This window comes from Mobula birostris, chromosome 24, assembly GCF_030028105.1.
Source record: "Mobula birostris isolate sMobBir1 chromosome 24, sMobBir1.hap1, whole genome shotgun sequence".
Classification (NCBI taxonomy): Eukaryota; Metazoa; Chordata; class Chondrichthyes; order Myliobatiformes; family Myliobatidae; genus Mobula; species Mobula birostris.
The window spans coordinates 63,055,397-63,075,055 of NC_092393.1; the positions used below are offsets into that span (position 1 = coordinate 63,055,397).

Consider the following 19,659-nt stretch of genomic DNA (forward strand, 5'->3'; position numbering starts at 1 on the left):
GAGCGCTCCTTCTCCTAGATTTTTTAGCATCACGGAGCATATCAGATCTTTCCCTGGGGAGGTTGGTCTCGATCTCTTTATTGCTCTCACCATTTCTACTAATGTAAATGGATCATCAATTATATCATCTGTTCCTTCCCTCCTGCTTAACACACCTGGGTGTTGGCTCATTATTCTTTCCCTTCTTCTTCTCCCTTCTTCAGACAAATTTTCTGAACTGTGTATCAGTACAAATGACTTGGCCATGACCTCAGCCTTATCCCTACTGGAGACTGCTGTTTCCTCCTCAGGTATCATTACTGGATATTCCCATTCCCTTCTATCTCCTCCCATCCTCTTAATCATTCCCCATATCTCTCCCACAGGTGTTGTTCTTCCTACCTTGTCGCAAAAACTCCTCCAACTTGCCCTTTTAGCTTGACATATAGTTCTTCTCACCACTGCCTGTGCTTTCTTATATTGAACCAAATGCTGCATATTATGGGTTCTTTTAACTAGCCTGAATGCTCTATTTCTGTTTTTTACAGCCTGACAACATTCCTCTGTCCACCAAGGTACCAGTTTTCTATTCATCCTATTTTTACTCCAAGGTATAGATCCTTCTGCTGCCATGATAATTGCTGAAGTCACCTGACTGTTTAATTCATCTACATTTCCAGAAATATCAATCTTTGTCAACCCTTCTTCACTCAACTTCTGGAACTTACCCCAATCAGCTTTTTCAAACACCCACTTTGGGGTTCCGCCACCTGGTCTAACTTCAACTCTTTCACCCACTGAACATAAAACTGGGTAGTGATCACTGCCTACTGTTGAAGCAGTCCAAACTGCCCAGTTACTAATGCCAGCCAAGGTATTAGACACTAACGTAATATCTAACACTGACTCAGTTCCTGTTGTTATATCTATCCTTGTGCCGCTACCATCATTCATACACACCAAATCCCTTTCTTCCATCAAATCTTCAATTACCTTTCCATTTGGATCTGTAATCTGATCCCCCCATATTGTGCTATGAGCATTGAAATCTGCACACCACACTACTTTATGTCTGTTTTGTCCTTGTATCTTTAATAGGCTGTCCAAATCCAACCTTTTACATGGATTGTAGTAGTTAATTATAACCACTCCCTCCCCTCTCTCCCACACTTCCACCACTATGTATTCCTGATCATCTCCTTTTTCCAGTACCCTATATGGTACACCTTGCTTGATTAACATAGCACAACCCCCTCCTCCCCCTAGATTTCTATTTTTCCTTATCATTGTTTACCCATATACCACAAAGTCTAAAGTTGGTTTCAACCAAGTTTCCTGAATACACACTACATCCAGTTTTACAACCATTTCTTTAATAAAGTGCTTGAATTCCTGGCTATTGGCCAGTAAGCTCCTTGCATTCCATTGTAAAAGAATTACCATAATTAGTATTAACCAACACATGACACTTCCTGGCTTGACTGATTACTGAGGTTCTCCCTCACTTCCTCCCATGTCAGTCCTACTAACCCTAAATGGTTTACTGCTGCTTTTACCACCAGCTGAATTTTGTCACTTTTTGACTTTACCTCAGCAGTACTATTAATCACTCCTGCAATGAATGTTACTAGAGCCATCTGTCTACATAAATCCTGTCATTTGTTCTTTGTTGCATCTCTCGTATCCCTATTGCTCCCTGTTCATTAGGAACATTATTCTGTTCTCTTGACATTCTTACAGCTTCTGCATAAGTGATCTTTCTTTTCACTCTTATTTCTTGAATTTTAGTCTCCCGTCTCACAACCTCACACCCACTATATGCAACATTATGAGCTCCTCCACAATTGCAGCATTTTGGTTGAACTCCTGTTCCGCACTTTCCATATTCATGATCACCCCCACATCTAGCACATCTCCTCTGCCTTTTACAGTTTTTAGCCACGTGTCCAAACCTTTGACAATTATAGCACCTCAATGGCTTTGGCACATACACCCTTACTGGGTAACTCATGAAACCCAGGAACACCTTCCTTGGCACTCTTTCTTCTTCAAATTCAATCAATACTGATTCACTTTCCTTTTTTCACTCCCTCCTTTGTTGTTTTCAGTCTTTGAACATTCATTACTTTCCCTCCTTTGATATTCCTCTTTATCTCCTCCATATTTATACTCATTGGTATCCCCGTGATCACTCCTTTACAACCACTGTTTCGTGCTCCCACCCTCCCAGTGTATTCCACCTTGCATTTTCCTATCTCTTTTAGCTTGAGTGCTTTCTCAAGTTGTTCCTCATTCGCACATCTTACCAATAAGTTGCCATCATTAAAGACTTTTGCAAATACTATTTCCCCTATCTATTTGTCAGAGTTGTTGTTAGCACAAACGAGTTAATTTTCTTCATATGTCCCTGAGCCTTCTCATTAAGCCTAATTATGACAACACCTCCTCTCTGAGCTTGTTCATCTTCCTCACTTTCAGAGCTTTCTCCACTATCATTTCTTATTCTTTTATTCCCTTTGTCTTGGTTTTTATTCATCCGACCCCTCACTACCTCCTCATTCCCTTTATTTCTCCCTTCACAATAATCCACCTCTCCCCAGCTGCCTACCTCTGATCCCAAGTCTCTATCCCTCTCCTTCTCCACTTTCTTTCCCTCAACCCCGCCTCTTATCTTGTCCGCCATTACCGGACCCACACGACCCCCTCCCAGCAATTTCCGTTCCTTCCCCACTCTCTTTCCCTCAACAGGTTCCAAAACACACTCACGCATCAAGCAAAACACAGCCAGCTTCCAGTCAAGCCAACTCAGCCACTCAGCAACCACACCCTGGTCTCTGAAAGTATTTATGTCGTCAACCGGAAATTCTAATGACAAATCCCCACAGAGATCCCTCCTTATATACACAGCATGGGCAGGGCATAATGCTCAATCCTGACTGGCTGGATCCAAATTGCCTATTCCTGATTGGTTAGTTTGGCCTTTTTCTGATTGACTGATTTTTTTTTATTAATTAAAAAGGCCAAACCCTCTTTAGGAGTGGTCCCTGACCGAAGCTATCTCTACAGTTTTCAAACCTACATTTAGGTTCCCCAGAGGACTTGTCATTTGACTAACTTGTGCCTGAGGGACTGCTGTTTCACAGTACTTGTAAGCACGTGACTGTTGAAGCCAAAGGATAGTATGGATGGATTTGATCACCAGTCTGTAGTCGATAATAAATCACCCATGATGAAATGGGGTAGCAGACTCAATAGGCTGGATGGCCCAATACTGCTCCTATGACTTGTGATTTTATTATGCTGCAGATCACTCACCTTCCAGAAGGCAATGCCCCCCGTGTGGGTGAGCACAGACTTGAGCTGCTCCTTGTAATCCTTCAGCCTCTCCAGATGAGCAGTCATCTGATCCATCAACTCCGCACACCTGTTGTCTGCCTTGGTCTCTTCCTCTTCGAAGAGTCTGCCTGCAATCTTCTCCTCTCGCTCGATCATTGCTTTCAGCTCCGCAAACTCACAGGCAACTGCTGATTTCTGAGTCAGCGAGGAATCCTGAGGCGCAGATTAAAGCAAACAATTTCAGAGACAGTCACAAAGTCTAACGGACCCCACCACGGCCTGGGACCCGACACTGTCTGGGAGGAGTTTGCCACATCTCCATTTGACTATGAGAGTTTCCCCTGGATGCTCTGCTGACCACAGATGTGCCAGCCAGTGAGCTAACTGGCCAACAGAGGAGAACCTGGTAGACTCGATAAGTGAGAGTGGGTTACAGGGGAGTGGTTAGTGACCATGAGTGACATGGAGTGCCTGGAACAACCTTTTGCTCAGTGTCATCAAAACTAACAAATCGATCATTGGTTTCCTAAAGAGAACACCAGGAGACTACATGCCAGTTCCAATTGGTGGTCAGAGGTGGAGAGAGTTAAAAAGCTTCAAATTCCTGGGTGTCAATATTTTGCACAGCAGCACTTTTTTTTAAAGAAACCAGAAGAGATTTGGCGTATCATCAAATACACTAACACACTTCCACAGAAGCCCTGTTGAGGATATCCTAACTGGTTGCATCTGGTCATTTCCAACACAATGGAACACATGAGGCCACAGAGTAGTGGACACAGCCGAGACCATGACAGGCACAGCTATCGCCACCACTGACAGCATCTACAGGAGGCGCTGCCTTAAGAAAGTGGCATCTATCATCAAAGAGCCCGCTTTCCAGGTCATGCCCTTTTGTCACTGCTAACACTAAGCAGGAAGGACAGAAGCCCCATGTCCCATTGCACCAGGTTCAAGAAGAGGTGCCCCAAACATGAGAGATTCTGCAGATGCTGGAAGTCCAAGCAACACACACAAAATGCCAGAGGAACTCAGCAGATATGCAGCATTTATGGAAAGGTCAATGTTTTGGGCCGAGCCCATTCATTGTATGTGTTGTTCAACAGCAACTAATTACCCACAACCCTCACACTCATGAACCACGCAACCCTAACTGAACCTCAGCAACAGAACACTATGTAGCCCCTCAAATGTACTTGCGTACCTTTAGGTAGAACACTATGGGGAACAAACAGGAGATTCTGCGGACGTGAACGAATGGACCCAGGTGCCAGGGTCAGGGATGTCAGATCGTGTCCACAACATTTTGGAGAGGGAGGGGGAACAGCCAGATGTCTTGGTATATATTGGTACCAATGACATAGGAAGGAAAAGATAAGAGGTCCTGAAAAGAGAATTTAGAGAGCTAGGTAGAAAGCTGAGAAGTAGGACCTCCCGGATAGTAATTTCTGGATTGCTACCCATGCCAGTGAGGGTAGAAACGGGATGATTTGGCAGATAAGTGTGTGACTGAGAAGCTGGTGCAGGGGGCAGGGCTTCAGGTTCTTGGATCATTGGGATCTCTTCTAGGGGAGGTATGACCTGTTCAAAAGTGACGGTTGCACCTGAACCCAAGGGGGATATTCTCGCGGGCAGGTTTGTTAGAGCTGTTGGGGAGGGTTTTAAGTAATTTGGCAAGGGGGTGGGAACTAGAGTGAACAGACTCAGGAAAGGACAGATGGTAAAAAAAAGTAAAGATAGCGTGTAGTCAGGTTGTCAGGAAGGGCAGGCAGGTGATGGGACTTTGTTGCAGCCAACAGGCTGAGTATCAAATCATTAGGGATGCAGAGTCAGAAAGGACAGCAAATACGGTACTCAAAAGACGTTGTATCTAAATGCGCGTGGTATAAGTGTAACGCGCTGAGGTTTCACTGCTAATATAATGGTTTCTCTGTAGGAATGTCTGGGCTATGACTAGAGATAACGGGGCTTTGGAATGTGGGGCTATCCAATGAGAGGGATGTTGCTGCTTTTTGTGGGTCTGGGAGAAGGGATTTCGCGGTCTTTTGATGGGAAGCGCTGAGGAGAGAAGACGCGAACAGAGAGAGCTGGAAGACTGCTGGATGGAGTAGACTTGGATTGAGGGTCCGAGGGTCAGCTTCACTCAGAGGAGGTCGACGGGAAACCAGTGGACCGAACCGTGAGTTCCAACATTGCACATTAAGCTGTTTCATGAGAATGGGCCCTTCTCTTAAAATAAAGATATTTTGTTTCTTTACTAACCATATAGTCAAATTAAGAATTATAAAGCTCAATCGTTTAATTGCATATTCTGTACTGTTTGTTATTTCATGGTACTGATTTGTAACAGGAGACACATCGTGCAGCATCCACACAAACAAGATTTCTTAAGTTTGGCTGGGCCGAGGGCTGTCTTCCCCTAGATTAGACCGCTAGCCGAATGAGAGTTACATAAGGTGGATGATCTTGTTGCAATATTGCAGATTGTCAGGTATGATGTTGTGGCCATCACTGAATTGTGGCTGAATAATGGTTGTAGTTGGGAGCTGAATGTCCAAGGTTACACACTGTATTGGAGGCAAGGGAAGGTGGGCAGAGGGTGTTGGTGTGGCTCTGCTGGTAAAGAATGGCATCGAATCTTAGAAAGATGTGACATAGGACTGGGAGATGTTGAATGCTTGTGGGTTGAGTTAAGAAATTGCAAGGGTAAAAGGACATTGATGGCAATTATATACAGGTCTCCCAACAGTGGCTGGGAGGTGAACCACAGGTTACAGCAGGAAATAGAAAAGGCGAGTCAAAAGGACAATGTTATGGTAGTCATGGGAGATTTTAATATGCAGGTGGATTGGGAAAATCAGGTTGGTGATGGATCTCAAGAGAGTGAGTTTGTTGAATGCCTACAAGATAGCTTTTTAGAGCAGTTTGCCATTGAGCCTAGTCAGGGATCAGCTGTACTGACTGGGTGTTATGTAATGAACCAGAAGCGATTAGGGAGCTTAAGGTAAAAGAACCCTTAGGAACCAGTGATAACAATATGATTGCGTTCAACTTGAAATTTGATAGGGAGAAAGTAAAGTCTGATGTACAGTATTTCAATGGAGTAAGGGAAATTACAGTTATATGAGAGAGGAGTTGGCCAAAGTAAATTGGAAGGAGCTGCTGGCAGAGTTGTCAGCAGAGCAGCAATGGTGTGAGTTTCTGGGAAAAATGAGGAAGGTGCAGGACATGTGTATTCCAAAAATGAAGAAATACTCAAATGGTAAAATAGTACAACCATGGTGACAAGCTATTGTAAAAGCAAAAGAAAGGGCGTACAACAAAGCAACAATTAGTGGGGAAGACAGAGGATTGGAAAGTTTTTAAAAACCTACAGAAAGCAACAAAAAAAATCATTAGAAGGGAAAAGATGAAATATGAAAGCAAGCTGGCAAATAATATCAAAATGAATTGTAAAAGATTTTTCAAGTATACTAAAAATATAAGCGAAATGAGAGTGGACATAGGACTGCTAGAAAACGAGGCAGGAGAAATAATAATGGGGACAGGATTAAATGAGTAGGTTGCATCAGTCTTCACTGTGGAAGACACTAGCAGTATGCCTAATATAGTGTGTGAAGGAAGAGAAGGGGGTGCAGTCTGTTACATGAGACAAGGTCTTATAATACAATGTGAAAATAGGGAATGTGCAAAACAAGATTTTAGTGCAGAAACACAATCGGAAACAAATCCCTTTTAGTGCAAGAGACCATAAGACACAGGAGCAGAATGAGGCCATCTGGCCCATCGAGTCTGCTCCTCCACTCAATCATGGCTGATCCCTTTTTCTATCTCCTCCTCAGCCCCAGTCCCTGGCCTTCTCCCCGTAACCTTCGATGCCATGTCCAATCAAGAACCTATCAATCTCTGCCTTAAATACACCCAACGACCTGGCCTCCACAGCTGCATGTGGCAACAAATTCCACAAGCTTACCACCCTTTGGCTAAAGAAATTTCTCCGCATCTCTGTTTTGAAAAGGCACCCCTCAATCCTGAGGCTGTGCCCTCTTGTCCTAGACTCTCCCAACATGGGAAACATCCTTTCTACATCTACTCTGTCTAGGCCTTTCAACATTCAAAAGGTTTCAATGAGATCCCCCCTCATCCTTATGAATTCCAGCGAGTGCAGACCCAGAGCCATCAATCATTCCTCATATGATGACCCTTTCATTCCGGGAATTATCCTTGTGAACCTCTTCTGAACTCTCTCCAATGCCAGCACATCTTTTCCAAGCTGAGGGGCCCAAAACAGTTCACAATATACAAGGTGAGGTCTCACCAGTTCCTTATAAAGCCTCAGCATCACATCCCTGCTCTTGTATTCTAGACCTCTTGAAATGAATGTTAACATGGCATTTGTCTTCCTCACCACTGACTCAACCTGCAAGTTACCCTTCAGGGTGTTCTGTACAAGGACTCCCAAGTCCCCTTGCATCTCAGATTCCTGGATTTTCTATTTAGAAAATAGTCCAAGCATTTATTTCTACTGCCAAAGTGCATGACCATGCATTTTCCAACATTGTATTTCATTTCCTACTTTCTTGCCTGTTCTCCTAATCTGTCTAAGTCCTTCTGCATCCTGCCTGTTTCCTCAACACTATCAGTCTCCCCACCAATCTCCGTATCATCTGCAGTCTTGGCAACAAAGCCATCTATTGCATCATCCAAATCACTGACATGTAGTATAAAAAGTGGTCCCAACACCGACCCCTGCAGAACACTAGTCACTGGCAGCCAACCAGACAAGGGTCCTTTTATTCCCACTCACTGCCTCCTACCAATCAGCCAATGCTCTAAGCATGTTATTAACTTTCCTGTAATACCATGGGCTGTTAATTTAGTATGCAGCCTCATTATAGATTATGTTCTGGATTGATGCAGGAGTCTATATGAGTGTACTTGTGCAGTTTGACTAAGGGGATCACTCTGAGAGCCAGCGGAGATTTGATAGGTCAGTCACCTTCTCTGCCCATGGAAATAACTGTTAGAACAAAACCTTCAGCCATCAGAAGCCTGAGCTCAGGGCTCTCTCCTCCCACGTACCTTCACATGCTCCTTCTGAAAATGCATGAGTTCCAGGCTGTGCTGAAGCTGGATGAGCTGATACTCCACTGTCTTCTGCTGCACCTTCAACTCTTCCTGCACAGGGAAAGACAAGTCCCATCAGACTACATCGTCACTGATCGGAATCAGCATGTCATGAAATCTGTTAACTTAGCTACAGCAGTACAATGCAATACATAATAATACAGAAAATAAAAATAAGTAAATCAATTACAGTAAGTATAAATATGTATATTAAATAATTAAATTTAAAATAGTGGAAAAACAGAAGTAATAATAAAAAAAGAGAGGTAGGGTTCATGGGTTCAATGTGCATCTAGGAATCGGACGGCCGAGGGGGAGAAGCTGTTCCACTACAGCTGAGTGTGCCTTCGGGCTCCTGTACCTCCTTCCTGACAGTAACAGTGAGAAGGGGGCATGTGCTGGATGATGGGGGTCCTTAATAATGCTATCAATGTCAATTGATTGATTTACCTTCATTACCTTTACATCAAAATTCATTTGTGTGAATACCCAACACACCCCTTCCTGTGCTGGGAGCAGCCCGCAAGAGCTTGCACACATTCCCATGCCCTCATGTCTGCACAGCATGCCCTCGATGTTCAACACAACAACGCAAATAGCAACAGCAACAGAACAAAACCAGCCGTTACCCCACCACCCTCACCCCCTCACATACACAGCCAGGTTACCTCCTGGCCTTCAGTCCTTGGCCCCAAACTCTCAATCAAGCCTCAAGCCTGGGAGTCCAAGTCAGAGACTGCAGGTGAAGGACTATGACTGACTACCCTTTCACTTCTATAAATGATATCCTGCACCAGCTGTCGTAAATCGGGCCCGACACCCAGTTTGACAGCTCCCGTCTGTGTGTAATGTCTCACCATCTAAATGTTTATTTACTCTCCTTGCCAAGGTGGAGCACATTTCCCTGCGCTGCACTCTACACTCAGTGAACACTTTATTAGGTTGCATATACTTAATCAGCAACTCAACGCAACTGTTGAAACCAAATATCAGAACGCGGAAGAAAGGTAATCAAAGTGACTTTGACCTTGGAATAATTGTCGGTGCCCGATGGAGAGGTTTGAGTACCTCAGAAACCGATCTAGGATTTTCGTGCACAACAGTCTCTCGAGTTTACAGAGAATGGAGCAAAAAACAAAACCATCCAGTGAACAGCCGATCTATGACTGAAAATGCCTTGTTAATGAGAGCAGTCAGAGGAGAATGGCCAGACTGATTCAGGATGACAGGAAGGTGACAGTAACTGAAACAACCATGCCTTACAACAGCGGTGTGCAGAAGAGCATCTCCGAATGTACACACAAACCTCAAAGTGGACAGGCTACAGCAGCAGAAGACCAGACTGGGTTTCACTCCTTTACCTAATAAAGTAGCCACTGGGAGCATTTGCCAGCCCTTTGCTCACTTATTGAATCTACCTCTCTCTATTCCTGTTGTAGCTCACTTTCTAACCTTTGTCATCAACAGACTCGGTAACTTGCTTAAGGATACTCCCTATTGTTCACCAGCCAACCTTCTACGTGTTACCTCCTACAATGTGAACATTGACAACAGTAATCTCAGTATATATTCCACGTCACTTTAATATACCCCCGGTTAAGGTGCCTGGTCTGTACATTTCTGTTTATCTGCCTCATTTCAATAAAGGAGTTACATATCCATTTCCAATCTAGTGGAACTGTTGGATTAGGGTCCAGATCATTGATTTTATTCTTTTCTTTCCTTGTAGTTTTAGCTTTCTTTAGGAGTGCTTATGTTTGTATATTCACCAGTTTGTCTGTAAACTTTTAATAACTTGTAGTATATTTGATTTCATATTTCTATAGTTTCTTTGTATGTAAAGCTGAAATTCGATTCAATCAGTACCCGTTCACAAGTTTCTTGCCCAACCCTGCCCGGGTGGGCACACAGTACCCAAAACCACGCAGACAGGTACCACCAGTACTGACTCAGCCACACAGTGTGTTAAGGATCCGGACAGGGTGGAATGTATGAAAATGTTTTCAGGAAAGCTTCCCAAGTCTGTATATAGAGGGCCCGACTTGTGAGACAGGGCACGGTACGGACGTCCTCCCAGGGAGAGAGGCAGGGTCTCTTTGGCTTTTATGTTGGCTTTGACTAGTATTGTCAGCCACGGTTGTATCATCCTGCCTTTGGAATATTTCCTGTTCTACACTGCGCCTTCCGAATTGCTCCCAGAAACTCCAGCCACTGCTGTTCTGTCCCCATCCCTGCTAGTATCCTCTTCCAATCAATTCAGCTGTAATCAATTCTGGTTCATTGCACAGCACCCAATCCAGAATAGCTGATTTCCTAGTGGGTTCAACCACAAGCTGCTCTAACAAGCCATCTCGAGGACATTCTACAAATTCCTCCTCTTAGGATCCAACACCAACCTGATTTTTCTCAATCTACCTGCATATTGAAAACGTCCATGACTATTGTAACATTGTCCTTTTGACAAGACTTTTCCATCTCCTGTTGTAATTTGTACCCCACTTCCTGGCTATTTGGTGGCCTGTATACAACTCCTGTCAATGTCTTTTTACCCTTGCGGTTTCTTAGAGCCTATAAAAAGTATTCACCACCCCGCCCCCCCAGGAGTTTTCATGTTTTATTGTTTTACAACATTGAATCACAGTGGATTAAATTTGTTTTTTTTATATACCAATCAGCATTAAAAGACTCTTTTATGTCAAAGTGAAAACAGATTTCTGCAAAGTGATCCAAATTAATTACAAATATAAAACACAAAATGATTGCAGAAGTATTCACCCCCTTTAATATAGCACACCAAATCATCACTGGAGCAGCCAATTGGTTTAAGAAGTCACATAATTAGTTAAATGGAGACCTGTTTTTGGAGACCTGTGAGCAGTCTAGGTGTTTCAATTGATTGTAGTAAAAACACACCTGTATCTGGAAGCTCCATCTGCTAGTGAGTCAGGAGATGGATACAAGAAAATTTCCAAGTCACTGAATACCGCTTGGAGTACAGTTAAGTCAATAATGAAGAAATAGAAAGAATATGGCACAGCTGTAAATCTGCCTAGAGCAGGCTGTCCTCAAAAACTGAGTGACCGTGCAAGAAGGGGACTAGTGAGGGAGACCACCAAGAGACCTATGACAACTCTGGAGGAGTTACAAGCTTCAGTGGCTGAGATGGGAGAGACAGCACATACAACAACTGTTGCCTGGGTGCTTCACCAGTCACAGCTTTATGGGAGAGTGGCAAAGAGAAAGCCACTATTGAAAAAAACTCACATGAAACCTCAGCTAGAGTCTGCCAAAAGGCACGTGGAAGACTCTGAAGTCAGCTGGAAGGAGGTTCTGTGGTCTAATGAAACCAAACTTGAGTGTTTTAGCCATCAAGCTAAACGCTATGTTTGGCATAAGCCAAACACCGCACATCATCAAAACACACCATCCCTACCGTGAAGCACGGTGGTGGCTGCATCATGCTGTGGTCCTGGAAGGCTTGTGAAGGTACAGAGTAAAATGAATGCAGCAAAATACAGGGAAATCCTGGAGGAAAACCTGATGCAGTCTGCAAGAGAACTGCGACTTGGGAGAAGATTTGTCTTCCAGCAAGATGACCCCAAGCATAAAGCCAAAGCTACACGGGAATGGCTTACAAACAATAAAGTTAATAGACAATAGGTGCAGGAGTAGGCCATTCGGCCCTTCAAGCCAGCACCGCCATTCACTGTGATCATGACAATCAGTACCCTGTTCCTGCCTTCTCCCCATAGCAGAGTCAAGGGATATCTTTAAGAGCTCCATCTAACTCTTTCTTGAAAGAATCCAGAGAATTGGCCTCCACTACCTTCTGAGGCAGAACATTCCACAGATCCACAACCCTCTGTGTGAAAAAGTTTTTCCTCAACTCCATTCTAAATGGCCTACCCCTTATTCTTAAACTGTGGCCTCTGGTTCTGGACTCCCCCAACATCAGGAACATGTTTCCTGCCTCTAGCGTGTCCAATCCCTTAATCATCTTATATGTTTCAATCAGATCCCCTCTCATCCTTCTAAATTCCAGTGTATACAAGACCAGTTGCACCAATCTTTCAACATATGACAGTCCTGCCATCCCGGGAATTAACCTCGTGAAACTACGCTGCACTCCCTCAATAGCAAGAATGTCCTTCCTCAAATTTAGAGACCAAAACTTTACACAATACTCCAGGTGTAGTCTCACCAGGGCCCTGTACAACTGCAGAAGGACCTCTTTGCTCCTATACTCAATTCCCCTTGTTATGAAGGCCAACATTCCATTAGCTTTCTTCACTGCCTGCTGTACCTGCATACTTACTTTCAGTGACTGATGAACAAGGACACCTAGATCTCGTTGTACTTTCCCATTTCCTAACTTGACACCATTCAGATAGTAATCTGCCTTCCTGTTCTTGCCAAAGTGGATAACCTCACATTTATCCACATTAAACTGCATCTGCCCACTCACCCAACCTGTCCAAGTCACCCTGCATTCTCATAACATCCTCCTCACATTTCACACTGCCGCCCGGCTTTGTGTCATCTGCAAATTTGCTAATGTTACTTTTAATCCCTTCATCTAAATCATTAATGTATATTGTAAATAGCTGCGGTCCCAGCATCGAGCCTTGCGGTACCCCACTAGTCACTGCCTGCCATTCTGAAAGGGACCTGTTAATCCCTACTCTTTGTTTCCTGTCTGCCAACCAATTTTCTATCCATGTCAGTACCCTACCCCCAATACCATGTGCTCCAATTTTGCCCACTAATCTCCTATGTGGGACTTTATCAAAGGCTTTCTGAAAGTCCAGGTACACTATATCCACTGGCTCTCCCTTGTCCGTTTTCATAGTTACATCCTCAAAAAATTCCAGAAGATTAGTCAAGCATGATTTCCCCTTCGTAAATCCATGCTGACTCGGACTGATCCTGCTACTGCTATCCAAATGTGCCACTATTTCATCTTTTATAATTGATTCCAGCATCTTCCCCACCACTGATGTCAGGCTAACTGGTGTATAATTCCCTGTTTTCTCTCTCCCTCCTTTTTTAAAAAGTGGGATAACATTAGCTACCCTCCAATCCACAGGAACTGATCCTGAATCCATAGAACATTGGAAAATGATTACTAATGCGTCCACGATTTCTAGAGCCATCTCCTTAAGTACCCTGGGATGCAGACCATCAGGCCCTGGGGATTTATCAGCCTTCAGTCCCATCAGTTTACCCAACACCATTTTCTGCCTGATGTGAATTTCCTTCAGTTCCTCCATTACCCCAGGTCCTCTGGTCACTATTACATCTGGGAGATTGTTTGTGTCTTCCCCAGTGAAGACAGATCCAAAGTACCCGTTCAACTCGTCCGCCATTTCTTTGTTCCCCATAATAAATTCACCTGTTTCTGTCTTCAAGGGCCAAACTTTGGTCTTAGCTAATTTTTTCCTCTTCACATACCTGAAGAAGTTTTTACTATCCTCCTTTATATTCTTGGCTAGCTTACCTTCGTACCTCATCTTTTCTCCCCGTATTGCCTTTTTAGTTATCTTCTGTTGCTCTTTAAAAGTTTCCCAATCCTCTGGCTTCCCACTCATCTTGGCTATGTTATACTTCCTCTCTCTTATTTTTATACTGTCCTTGACTTCCCTTGTCAGCCACGGTCGCCCCTTACTCCCCTTAGAATCTTTCTTCCTCTTTGGGATGAACTGATCCTGCACCTTCTGTATTATTCCCAGAAATACCTGCCATTGTTGTTCCACTGTCATCCCTGCTGGGGTATCTTTCCAGTCAACTTTGGCCAGCTCCTCCCTCATGGCTCCATTGTCCCCTTTGTTCAACTGTAATACTGACACTTCCGATTTTCCCTTCTCCCTCTCAAATTGTAGATTAAAATATCATATTATGGTCACTACCTCCTAATGGCTCCTTTACCTTGAGTTCCCTTATCAAAAGGGTCTTTTTGCCCCTTACAATTTCTCAGTTCTATCCATACTGACTCTACGTCTCCTGATTCTATGTCACCCCTCACGAGGGACTGAATTTCATTCCTCACCAACAGAGCCACCCCACCCCCTCTGCCCACCTGTCCGTCCTTTCGATAGGACGTACACTCTTGAATATTCATTTCCCAGCTTTGGTCCTCTTGCAGCCATGTCGCTGTTATTCCCACAACATCATACTTGCCAATTTCCAACTGAGCCTCAAGCTCATCCACTTTATTTCTTATACTTCGTGCATTCATATATAATACTTTTAATCCATTACTCCCCTCACCTTTCACATCGATTCCTGTTGCACCTGGCCATACTCTCCAATCCCTTCCTGAGCTTTCTGCCCCGTTAATTCTGTTGTCTTTAACGTTTCTTATTCTCTCTTTCCCTTTAACTCCATCCTTATATTTCCAGTTCGTCCCCCTCCCCCCCACTATTTAGTTTAAACTCACCCGTGTAGCAGTGACAAACCTGCCTGCCAGAATGCTGGTCCCCCGCCTGTTAAGATGCAACCCGTCCCTTCTGTACAATTCATCCTTAAAACAAAACAGATCCCAGTGGTCTGAGACTCTAAATCCCTGCTCCCCGCACCAGCTCCTCAGCCACACATTCAGATCCCCTATCTCCCTGTTCATGTCCTCTCCAGCACAAGGAACTGGAAGCAAACCGGAGATAACCACCCTGGAGGTCCTGCTTTTCAGCCTTCTTCCGAGTTCTCTGAAGTCACGCTGCAGAATTTCTTTCCTCTTCCTCCCGATGGCATTTGTGCCGACATGCGCCACCACTTCCGGCTGTCCACCTTCACCCTTGAGGATGCCCTGCAATCGGTCCGTGATGTTCTGGATCCTGGCACCAGGGAGGCAACACACCATCCTTAAATCCCGCCTGTTGCTGCAGAAACCCCTTTCTGTACCTCTTACTATGGAGTCCCCTACTACCACGGCTCTACCTGATGTCTGTCTCCTCGGCTTTGCTTCAGAGCCAATTTTTGACTCGCAGACCCGTCTGCCTCTCAGACTGGCAGCATCTTCTGTCCTGACAGCTTCCAAGAGGGTGAATCTGTTTTCAAGAGGCACATCCCCAGGGTCTCCTGTACTCCAAGCATCCATCCCTTCCTCATCGTCGCCCCCCTTCTCTCTTCCGGTATCTTCGGTGTAATGATCTCGCTGTAGGTCCTGTCCAGAAAACTCTCGTTTTCACGGATGAACCTGAGGTCATCCAATTGCTTCTCGAATGCCCCAACACGGTCCTTCAGAAGCTGAAGCTGGACACACTTTTCACAGTTGCAGCAGCCACAGGCACCATCGACGTCCCTGACCTCCCACATCATGCAAGCAGCACACTGAATCAGTTCACCTGTCATTTCTTCACCACTTCTCACCCTCTCCAACTGAATCCTGGAGTGGCCAAGTCAAAGTCCAGACTTCAATAAAATTGAGAATTTGTGGCTGGTCTTGAAAAGGACTCATGCTCTCCAAGCAATCTGACAGAGTTTCAGCACTTTTGTAGAGAAGAATGTGGGAAAAAATGCAGTGTCCAGATGTGCAAAGCCAATAGAGACCTATTCACATAGATTCAATTTGGCTGCAATTGCTGCCAAAGGTGCATCTACTAAAGACTGACTTGATTGCATAATTACTCATGCCCTTCAATTATTTTGTGTTTAATAACTAATATATTTAGACCAATTTGTAGAGATCTCTTTTTACTTTGACACAGAAGAGTCTTTTCTGTTGATCAGTGTCAAAAAAGTTAAATTAAACCCACTGTGATTCAATTTGTAAAACTTCCGGGGCGGTGGGGGGGGGGGAAATACTTTTTATAAGCACTGTAACTCTACCCATAAATATTCTTCACTTTCTGATCCTATGTTACCTCTTTCTAAGGACTTTATTTCATTTTTACCAACAGAGCCACCCTACACTCTGCCTACCTGCCTGTCCTTTCAAAACTGTGTATCCTATAATCTTCTTTCAGCCACAATCTAGTGAAGCCCACACCTTACCCGCAAATTTTTGAATGGAAGGAGGACACTACTGTGGCTGACAAGTGAAGTCAGAGCCAAAGTAAAAGCAAAAGAGAGGGCATACAAGGAAGCCAAAGATAGTTGAAAGATAGAGGATTGGGAAGCTTTTAAAAACTTGCAGAAGGAAACTAAGAAGGTCATTAGGAAAGAAAGATGAATTATGAAAGGAAGTTGGTGACTAATATCAAAGGAAGATACTAAAAGCTTTTTTAAGTGTATAAAGGAAAGTTGAGGGCAGACATAGGACCAACAGAAAATGACACGGGGGTTATTGTAATGAGAGACGCAGAGATGGCAGAGGAACTGAATGCCTGTTTTGCATCAGTCTTCACAGTGGAGACATCTGCAGTATACTGGACATTCAAGAGTGTCCGGGAAGTGAAGTATGTGCAGTGAAAATTACGACTGAGGAGGTGCTCAGGAAGCTTAATGGTCTGAGGGTGGATAAATCTCCTGGACCTGATGGAATGTACCCAGGTTCTGAAGGAAGCAGTTGGAGAGATTGCGGAGGCATTAACAATGATCTTTCAAGAATCGATAGATTCTAGCACTGTACCAGATGACTGGAAAATTGCAAATGTTGCTCCACTATTTAAGAAGGGTGGGAGGCAGCAGAAAGAAAACTATAGACCTGTTAGCCTGACATCAGTGGTTGGGAGGTTGTTGGAATCCATTGTTAGGGATGAGATTACGGAGTACCTGGAGGCACATGACAAGATAGGCCAGAGCCAGCATGGTTTCCTGAAAGGAAAATCCTGCCTGACAAACCTACTACAATTTTTTGAGGAAATTACAAGCAGGGTAGACAAAGGAGATGTGGTGTACTTGGATTTTCAGAAGGCCTTTGACAAGGTGCCACACATGAGGCTGCTTAGTAAGATAAGAGCCTGTGGAATTGCAGGGAAGTTACTAGCATGGGTGGAGCATTGGTGGTCAGTAGAAAACAGAGAGTGGGAATAAAGGGATCCTATTCTGGTTGGCTGCCGGTTACTAGTGGAGTTCCACAGGGGTCACTGTTGGGACCGCTGCTTTTTACAATGTATGTCAATGATTTGAACTGTGGCATTAATGGATTTGTGGCTAAATTTGCCAATGATACAAAGATAGGTGGAGGAGCGGGTAGTGTTACAGAAACAGAGACTTAAGTAGTTTAGGGGAATAGGCAAAGAAGTGGCAAATGAAATAAAATGTTGGAAAATGTATGGTCATACACTTTTGTGTTAGAAATAAATGGGCAGACTATGATTTAGATGGGGAGAGAATTCAAAATGCAGAGATGCAGAGACTTGGAAGTCCTTATGCAGGATACCCTAAAGGTTAACCTCCAAGTTGAGTCGATGGTGAAGAAGGCGAATGCAATTTTGGCAGTCATTTCTAGAGGTATAGAATATAAGAGCAGGGATGTGATGTTGAGGCTTTATAAGGCATTCACGAGACCACATTTGGAGTATTGTGTATAGTTTTGGGCTCCTTATTTTAAAAAGGATATACTGACATTGGAGAGAGTTCAGAGAAGATTCACGAGAATGATTCCAAGAATGAAAGGGGAAAGGGTTATCGTATGAGGAATGTCTGGCAGCTCTTGGGCTGTATTCCCTGGAGTTCAGGAGAATGGGGGGTGGGGGGGATCTCTTAGAAACATTCTGAATGTTAAAAGGCCTGAACAGGTTAGATATGACAAAGTTATTTCCTATGGTAGGGGAGTCTAGGACAAGAGGGCATGACTTCAGGATTGAAGGGCATCAATTTGGGGGAGAGAAGGGGAGAAATTACTTTAGTCAGAGGGTGGTAAATGTGTAAAATTTGTTGCCATGAGCGGCTGTGGAGGCCAAGTCGTTGGGTGCATTTAAAGCAGAGACAGATAGGTTCTTGGTTAGCCAGGGCATCAAAGGGTATGGGGGAAGGCCGGGGAACGGGGATGACTGGAAGAATTGGATCAGCCCATGATTGAATGGTGGAGCAGACTTGATGGGCTTGCTCCTACATTTTATGGTCTTAAATCACTAAATGTGCTACATGTTCATCTACCTTATTCCGTATACTGTATGCATTCCAATACTGCACCTTCAGTCCTGTATTTGATTGTCCTCCTTTTACATTACAATTCACCCTGCAGACTGCAATTTTGCTAGCAATCTCACTACACACTGCCTCTATTTGTAAGCAAACTGGCCAATCCTCAACCGTATCTCTCCAGTTTCCATCTCACTGCCAAATTAGTTTAAACCTCCCCAACACCTCTGGACAAACCTGCTCACAAGGATGTTGGTCCCCCTCGGGTTCAAGTGTAACCCGTGCCTCTGGTACAGGTCGCACCTTCCCCAGGATCCAGAAATCTGAACCTCTGCCCCTGCACCCATTCCTCTGCCAGATGCTCCTATTCTTGCCCACACTGGCACAGACAGCAGTACAGAAACTACTAGAGTTGCTGGAGACTGGGAACCAGAGTGCCAGAACAGACAGTGGAGAGGTTTCAGGAGACAGATGTTGTCAAGACCTCCGAGAAAAGCAGACATCAAAAGGTTGAGCATTGTGCGACTAATGTGCTGAGCTGCATGTTTCAATGCAAGTACTGTTAACGTTCAAACAACTCAGACAATATTTTCTTTCATTATAACAACTTTACTTTCTCCAATCACATTCAATACAGAAGGCTGCCATTTTCTTACCAACCAAGCCTCCACCACCTTCGTGCGCAAGCCAATTACAGGGAAAGTGAATATCCGAACTAAATGCTTGCATTGCCCAAATGAATAGAACTCAACCTCCCATCCTTTTTAAGTACATATAAAAAAAATTAAATATCACTTGGTGTACAAATATTACTTTTACCTCTAGTTGTTAGGTCTAATAAATTTCTTAATATACTCTTAGTGCCTTCAGGGTACTATAAAAATAAAAAATATTTCTCAGCTCAAATGTCCTTTAGGAGGTGGGGATTAGTTCAAAGTTTCTCAGTGCTTTTTCTAATCTAAGAATGTATAAATTATACAACCTTAAGATTTGTTTTGCTTACAGGCAGTCGCAAAGCACAAAATCCGAAAGAACCCAATTTAAAAAAATAAACGAGATCAAGCCCCCTGTCCCCACAGAGAAAAATAAACAAAACATAAACAATAGAAGAAGAACAACAAATGCATTCCCAACCAAATGGAGTCCTTAGATCCAAATCCCGGAGCAGCTCAGAGCAGGCTCAAAGCCTCAATT

At 43.9% G+C, this 19,659-nt stretch overlaps 1 protein-coding gene across 2 annotated transcripts in view; it reads right to left on the bottom strand.

Annotated features, from left to right (window-relative positions):
* The window catches only part of trim25 (tripartite motif containing 25), a 65,741-nt gene that overhangs the window by 26,513 nt on the left and 19,569 nt on the right, over window positions 1–19,659 (bottom strand). For both annotated transcript variants that reach the window (XM_072242466.1, XM_072242465.1), the window contains exons 2-3: window positions 8,398–8,493; window positions 3,295–3,528 (exon numbers count right to left, since the gene is read on the bottom strand). In XM_072242466.1, the coding sequence (XP_072098567.1) occupies window positions 3,295–3,528; window positions 8,398–8,493 (330 nt within the window). The remainder of the gene's footprint in view (window positions 1–3,294; window positions 3,529–8,397; window positions 8,494–19,659) is intronic.